This window comes from Odontomachus brunneus, unplaced genomic scaffold (genome assembly GCF_010583005.1).
Source record: "Odontomachus brunneus isolate Ranch 3 - 2012 unplaced genomic scaffold, Obru_v1 Obru_scaffold_032, whole genome shotgun sequence".
Lineage (NCBI taxonomy): Eukaryota > Metazoa > Arthropoda > Insecta > Hymenoptera > Formicidae > Odontomachus > Odontomachus brunneus.
The window spans coordinates 893,463-901,605 of record NW_022639482.1 but is presented as its reverse complement, the minus strand read 5'-3'; the positions used below and the strand labels follow the sequence as shown (position 1 = coordinate 901,605).

Sequence of the window (8,143 nt, the reverse complement as noted above, 5' to 3'; positions counted from 1 at the left end):
TCGGCTAAATATCCAAGTTCGTGATCCTCTCGGGTCCCGTACCTTGGTATGTTTGCGCGAACCTCTCTCCAAACACGTTCTATATGTTGCGTATGTGCACCTAAAAATACGTTACACATATATAATATGTAACTTATTATTAATTTTTCACATTACTTACCAGTTTCAGGATCGACGAAATTATAGGAGTGATTCATTGTCAAATGTTGGAAGCCTTCATTGTCTAAGCAATTATAAGACTTCCAACAGTCTGAAATAATGGTGGTGCCTGGCAGAATCCACTCTTTTATACATGCCAGAAGTGTTGTCTCTGTCCGATCCTGAACTGGAGTGATAAAAATCTTCTTCGACTCTCGCTCATATCCTTCGAAGATCCAGAGACCTTTGATCAGGCGACCACGATTATATTTTCTTCGTCCAATTTTTACATCGTCTGTTTCCACCGTACGTCCTGGCCCACCGAGCTTCTCGCTGTTTTTTATTGCCCACAGCACACAGACCTGTAAGATGAAACAAATTTAATATTTTGAACTATTTATATTTTAGTAAGATATATATAATATGTACGTGATGTGTTGTTTCACAATATTCTTACCTCTCGGCAAAAATTAAACCAATCTATAATCGTGGATGCCGAAACGCCAGTTTCATCTACTGTGTCATTTAGACGGGGATGTCTTAACAGCAGGAAACATGCAACAATGTTGCAAACCGTTCCCACGTCTAGATGACTTTTACCAAACCAGGTACTAGCCGTAGCATTGCGGCTGAAATCGTACTGCTTCGACACACGTTTCTTATGTACATTTTTAATATAGTACCGTCTTTTGCATTTGTACATTAACGTTTCTTTATTAATATTAATATTATTCCCACAATTGTTGCACTTGATACTAGATGTTAAAACACCGTGCTGAATTAAAAAATCTATCAGCTTGTCTTTGCATGCAGTCAATCGACCGAATTCTATAAGGCCCGACATTGTTCCCAGTAATGTTATAATAATATTGCACTCCATCTTTTGTTTTTTGATAATTTTCATATTTCGTGCGCTCTATGTAGTAGCGCTGGGTATGCGCATGTAACCATCGAACATGCGCATAAGACCGTGGGGCAGCTACACGTCGCTACATATCGTCGGAGTGACAGATTTCCTAACCTAATGAACTCTTAACTTTCACACTAAATATCTCGCTTCGCGGAAGAGAGCGACGATTTTGTAAGAGGGAAAAATTTTCTTCTTAAAATACGCGTCGATTGAGCCTAGTTTCGTCAAAATCGAAGGTGAGGACTAAACTTAATAATTACTAAAAATATAAGTGTGTAAATAATTATAGATTACACATATGAACATATACATATCAAGCACACATATTTATATGTATCTATATATAAATGCATAAATGTCCTTAATATATTTTAAAATTAGTATGTTTAAAATGTTAATTTGACAGATTTTATACTGTTCTTATTTTGTTACATACGAAATTATAACATAAATCCAATATTATTATAGGTTAATGTTTACTACACGTGAGATTACTAATACTTCTTTTCATTAATTTAATATCAGTAAAAGTGTAACAGATCATTTATTCATATATTGATATATAAGGAAAATGATAAGCGCTAATCATTAGAATAATAATTACGTACTTACCGACTTTTTATTTCTCTTGAGGACAAAGTATCACCTCACGTCGCTATAAAGCTAATCCGATTACTGCTGAGACAGCTTTTACTAAAATCTGATTAAGCTAGGGAATTTTTTGAAATGGGTCGATTGAGTACCACTGTTCAGTCGGATTTCCAATCCGACAACTTATCGTAAACACCCATAGAGTGAGAAAGCACTAGGGGCAAATCAACTTTCTCACTCTGTTTCAAACTGCCAACTTCCGGTTTCACTTTATGGACAGAACGCTTGGTCTATGTATATACGTCATTGACACCAGTGTGCATTCAGCGCATTTCGGAAGATGACTCTTGGGCTGCGTTCCAAAATTCTACTCTCGGTGGGTAGAGTACATTTAATTGACCAATTATGATAAAGAAATCCTAGTTATCTTTGTTCTTATTGATCAATGGCTGCATTCAGTAGACTCAACAGTTGCACAACAGTTGAGTAATTTGTCAATGTAATTGGTCTAGATTTAGGGATCTAATAGCAAGAACCAATAATCGTTGATTGCTCACTGAGCGCTTTTTCTACTGAATGCGCCCAATGAAATGCTACTCTACCCGTCGAGTAGAGTTTTGGAACGCAGCCATGGATGTCGGAGGGAGTGTGAATTCTGCATAACAAATCGTATCCGATTCCGTATCCAAATTGCTATAGATGTCGTTACGGTTTAGCATATCGCAGTATGACTGATCACAACTCCGTATATTTTAGTATATGTTATACAGCCGACCTAGTCTGACCTAGTCGAAGGAGACTAGTCGAAGCGTAAGGTTAATGATAAATACGTATCATTGCAAGTCTTATTGCAGTCGGTCGAAATAGCTCGGTAGTGTCATGTGAATAGTGGAACTTCGTCGATTTGTGTTTCTGTACTGTATGAGTATTATGTCTAAAGTCCAGTGTCCTACGCCCATCATATTTCTTTCTCATCGTGTATTTCGTGTGATGTCAATGTGAGCTATAAAAACAAGAGGAAATTATACGAAAGCGTGTTGCAGTAACATTGGTAAAGCGTATCCAAACGACGTGTTGACTCCTAACTGTATACAGCTTGTATATGTACGTATGCATAGTACATATATTTACTATATATGAATGCATGTATATATAATATTGATGGATGAGTATGTATAGATACGTATGTATATATACTTATGTATAGATATAGAATTAGTTGTTACATTATATGACATGTATCGTGACGTACAAACTGAAGGAACTTCTTTTTAAGATCAATTTAAGTAGAATCTGTTCTATAAATATCGTTTTAGTTAGCAAAGGTTACTAAGTTATAAGGGTATAAAGCAAAAATAAGTATACATTAATTTTATTGAGTGTTATTATTGAAGACTAAAAAGTTCCATTAAATAGCTAGAACATACGTGCACAAAATAAAGCACAAATTAAAGCAATAAAATATAATTACATATGTTCAAGATTATGTTTGTTAGCAGAAACAGTACAGTACAATATAAAGTAAACCAAATCACTATGTAATTAACTTTATGTTTATTTGTTATCTGTTGATAATATAGATAATATATATGACATATATATCTAGATTGAGTGTTTACTGTTATTATGAAGGCAACCCAAGGTAATGATAAAATAATGAGGCAAAGCGCTATCTTTGAGTATATCTTTATCTTTTTTTCTAACACATTAATGTTCAATTTATGTTTTAATTAATTAATATTAAACAATTAGCCAGTTAATTCGTTTTTAGAAAAAACAAACATATTTGTTTGTTATACAATCAGGATAACATCTATATTTATGAGTAATATGCAAACTTATCTTTCTTTATTACAATTGATCTTATTCTAATTTTGATTTCTTTAATGATAAAGGAATTAGATAATCATAAAAGCGGCCAAGTTTCCTATATTCTAGTAATTATTCCGATTAACCTCTTTCTAACAATGTTGACATCGATATATATTATTAAAAACATAATAAATATTATGCAAAAAATTTCGAAGTCGTCCGACTTCATTTGTTTGCCACGATTCCGGGTCATCCAGTGGACTAAAGTAGAAAAATAAGACGTTATTTTAATTAGAAGACTTGTAACTATTGTCTGAACTAGAACATTTTATTTCGGCCTATAAATAAACAAATGGTACTTATTTAAACTGAAAAGTTCGATTTTTGCTTTATTTTTTTTTGCTTCAAGCCTGGAAAGGAAATGTTTAGTTAATAAGTATATGAAACTAGTGAATTGACCTAGCAGTTTTCTTTGAATCGTGGCAATCATCCGAAAAAATGCGTTTTGATAAAATCGCATTTAAAGTTTGCGTTATAATTTAATATCGATAACGATTGAATTAGGCAACTTACTCATCTATTCCGGAGTCATATAAAAAACTTTCCTGAGCCTCGAATAGTGTTTTTCTTGTTGATTTCTCATCTCTGCGCTGTCGTTCTCGCTTGCGTCACCATAGACACTCGAAACTCAGATAGGGCAATTTGATTGTAGTCCCGCGCGGCTGCAAAATTTTGAGCTAAGAGGTCAAATTGAACACCCATGGTTTCCATAATTTTTAAAATATTTTCAAAGCCGCTGTTAAAAGTACATGCAACTAAATATACGACGCTGAATCTAGCAGACAGAGTTGGCAGGCGAACGTCGCGGCCCAGGGGCGAATGATAGAATAGGCCCCCAAGAAAAAAAATGTTTTATAATGCAATTACAGCTTTCAAATTGGGGAAAGACATAACTTTTATATCATTAAATGATTTTTCGCACGATTTTCAAGCAAACAAAGTTATTAAACAATATTTATAAATGTTTATAAGCATTTCTTAAATAATAATAGCAGTAGCTCTCACACGCATTCGATTGGACGTAGGAAAATTGGTTCAAATATTGTTTGGAAGATACTTCGTGCATTGGAGTGTGAACCGCGAGGGAACGCCATTGTTAATAATTTTTTAAAAATATTTACAATTGTTGCATTCTTAAGAATTCAGCAGCTCGAACACGCATTTGATTGAACGTACGAAAATTGGTTCAAATATTGTTTGGAAGATGCTTGGTACATCGGCGTATGAATCGCGAGGGAACGTCATTGTTAAACAATTTTTAAAAAATGTTTAAAACTGTTGCTTACTTAAGAATGCAGCAGCTCCCACACGCATTCGATTGAACGTACGAAAATTGGTTCAAATATTGTTTGGAAGATGTTTCGTACATTGGAGTGTCAACCGCGAGGAAACGATATTGTTTAACAATGTTTGCGAATGACCAACCAAATATTAACTTCAAACATATTTATTATTTAACTTGCAAAAATTGTTTAAAAAATCGCAAATATTGTTAAATAATGACGTTTCCTTGCGGTTGACACTCCAATACACGAAGCATCTTCAAAATAATATTTGAGCCAATTTTGGTACGTCCAATCGAATGCGTGTGGGAGCTGCTGAATTCTTAAGTAAGCAACAGTTTAAACATTTTTTAAAAATTGTTTAACAATGACGTTCCCTCGCCGTTTACATGCCGATGTATCAAGCATCTTCTAAACAATATTTGAACCAATTTTCGTACTTCCAATCGAATGCGTGTGGGAGCTGCTGAATTCTTAAGTATGCAACAGTTGTAAACATTTTTAATAAATTGTTAACAATGGCGTTCCCTCGCGGTTTACATGCCGATGTACCAAGCATTTTCCAAACAATATTTGAATCAATTTTCGTACGTTCAATCGAATGCGTGTGGGAGCTGCTGAATTCTTAAGTATTCAACAGTTGTGAATATTTTTAAAAAATTATTAACAATGGCTTTCCCTCGCGGCTCACACTGCAATGCACGAAGCATCTTCCAAACAATATTTGAGCCAATTTTCGTACGTTCAATCGAATGCGTGTGTGAGCTACTGCTATTATTTAAGAAATGCTTATAAACATTTATAAATATTGTTTAATAACTTCGTTTGCTTGAAAATCGTTCGAAAAATTTAATGATATAAGAGTTATGTCTTTTCTCAGTTTGAAAGCTGTAATTGCATTATAAAACATTTTTTTTTGAGGGCCAACTCTGTTATTCGCCCCTAGGTCCCGGCGTTTGCCTGCCAACTTTGTCTGCTAGATTCAGCGTCGTCTAAATGATGACAAATGAATATATTTAAGTAGAAAGTTATCGATAAAAAAATTTCATGATAAGTGTATTTATATAATATTATATATTGTTAATATTATATTATTTTCACAAATGAGTGTGTTTATCATATTTTGCGCCTGTGATCATATGTTTATGTTAAAATTAAGACTAAAGGATATAATTTGATAATATAAATATAATACTATGTACAGGATATTCAGTGTAATGGTCCGCATAATTTTTTAGTTATTTCCAGTAATGTAAAGGAAAGTTTATAAGGTAAACATAAGTTTATAAGGTGAAAAAATTTAGAAAAACATTTTCTTATAAAAAAGTCAAAGTTACCTTGAATTTTTTAAATGGCACCATGTTACTTTTTCCATAATAGAGGACTTCAAGAGAAATTTAATACATTATAAAAAACGTCTCTTTTATTCAGATTTAAATAACAGTACTTATAAACTCAATGTAAACACTGAAAGTTATCTAGGAACAACTTTCGCTTTATAAACACATAACATCCATAATTATGAGTGAGCATCAGTATTCTCCTTATTTCTTCCTAAGCCTTTTTCCTAAGTAATCGTATCGTTATTCAATAGAATCTGAATCCGTCATCCAAAGGAGGGTATGACTTTTAGGCGATTTGGGGACCGCTAGGTGAACGCAAATTTTCTATTTTTTCCTTCGTATTTTTTCCCGTAGAATTAAAAAATCGACTTTAAAATTACGCCAAGTAAAGGGAAAAATAGACATTTAAACGTTGATTTTCCCTGAAAATCATGCATTTTCCAACACTGCCATCTTAAATACCTTTGATCTTTTTAAAGGTGCTAAATCTCACGTTACATAGGAGACTTATTTTCTCAAAACTTGATAATGATATGATAATATACTCTAAGCAGCAGAGAAAAAGCAGTAGTCAGTCGGCCGAAATGGGCAACCAATTCTGAACTCTGCCTTAAGCGGAGCGATTTGAGCGGCGAAAGCTACTATATGCTCGAGAAGAAGCTCCTTATATGCTTTCGTTTATTAATGCTCTGTATAATCCTGAAAAAGCTGGACTACAAAATCACTTTTGTATTAGGTGCGCAACTAAGTTCTCGCTGTTTTTTTTTTTATGAAAATGCAACTTTATTGTGAAAAAATGGTTACAAATGAATCATTCAAAGTATTGCCCATCGCTAGCTACAACCTTTTCCCATCTTTCTGGCAGAGCTCGAATACCGTTACGGTAAAAGCGTTCGTCTTATGAGGCTATCCACGAATTAAGCCATTTTTTGATGTCTTTATATAAGCGGAACTGCTGATCAGCCAGACCATGTGCCATCGAACGGAACAAGTAATAATCGGACGACGCAATATCTGGGGAATATGGCGGGTGGAGTAGGACTTCCCATTTGAGCGTTTCCAAGTAGGTTTTAACGGGTTTGGCAACATGAGGCCGAGCGTTGTCATGCAGTAGAATCACTTTTTCGTGCCTCTGCTCGTATTGTGGCCGTTTTTCGCGCAGTGCTCGGCTCAATCGCATCAATTGAATTCGATACCGTTCCCCAGTGATGGTTTCGTTCGGTTTCAACAGCTCATAATAAATAACACCGACCTGGTCCCACCAAATACACAGCATAACCTTCGCAGCGTGAATATTCGGCCGAGCCGACGACGTAGAAGCATGACCGGGCAGTCCCCATGACTTTCTTTTCTTTGGGTTGCTGTAATGAATCCATTTTTCATCACCCGTCACGATGCGATGAAGAAAACCCTTCCTTTTTTGCCGCTGGAGCAGTTGTTCACAGGCGAAAAAACGACGCTCAACGTCCCTTGGCTTCAAATCATAAGGAACCCAAGTTCCTTGCTTTTGAATCATTCCCAACGCATGCAATCGCTTGGAAATGGCTTGGCGGGTAACTCCTAATGCTGAAGCAAGCTGTTCTTGCGTTTGGCACGGATCCTCATCGAGCAATGCCTCCAATTCAGCGTCTTCGAAGGTTTTTGGCCTTCCTTCACGCGGACGGTCGTCAACATCGAAATCACCGTCTTTGAAGCGACGAAACCAATCACGGCACGTTGTTTCACTTAGAGCAGCATCTCCGTAAACTTTTTGGAGCTCTCGATGCGCTTCAGCCGCCATTTTCTTCGAATGAAATAAGAAAATCAACACTTCCCGCAAATGACGATTATTTGGCACAAAATCAGACATTTTCACACAACCAAAAGTATATGACGCCAAAACAAAATCACTAACGTGTCAAAGCGGTTTGTTTACCATATGTACCATATGTACCATATGTTTACCGTATGTCTAAACTTGATTCATGACGTTTTGGATATGTCAAAATCGACCAGCACTTACTGCT

General features: G+C 35.3%; 2 protein-coding genes across 6 annotated transcripts in view; one reads left to right on the top strand and one right to left on the bottom strand.

Moving 5' to 3' along the window:
- The window catches only part of LOC116843409, a 1,681-nt gene extending 265 nt beyond the window's left edge, over nucleotides 1-1,416 (bottom strand). Inside the window, exons 1-3 of the mRNA XM_032813800.1 lie at nucleotides 596-1,416; nucleotides 161-500; nucleotides 6-100 (exon numbers count right to left, since the gene is read on the bottom strand). Of these exons, the coding sequence (XP_032669691.1) occupies nucleotides 6-100; nucleotides 161-500; nucleotides 596-1,042 (882 nt within the window). The 5' untranslated portion in view covers nucleotides 1,043-1,416. The remainder of the gene's footprint in view (nucleotides 1-5; nucleotides 101-160; nucleotides 501-595) is intronic.
- A 922-nt stretch (nucleotides 1,417-2,338) lies between these two features.
- Nucleotides 2,339-8,143, top strand: part of LOC116843356 (F-actin-monooxygenase Mical) — an 874,436-nt gene continuing 868,631 nt past the window's right edge. For all 5 annotated transcript variants that reach the window (XM_032813731.1, XM_032813733.1, XM_032813730.1 and 2 more), the window contains exon 1: nucleotides 2,339-2,743. The gene's annotated coding sequence lies outside the window, so the exon portion shown is untranslated. The remainder of the gene's footprint in view (nucleotides 2,744-8,143) is intronic.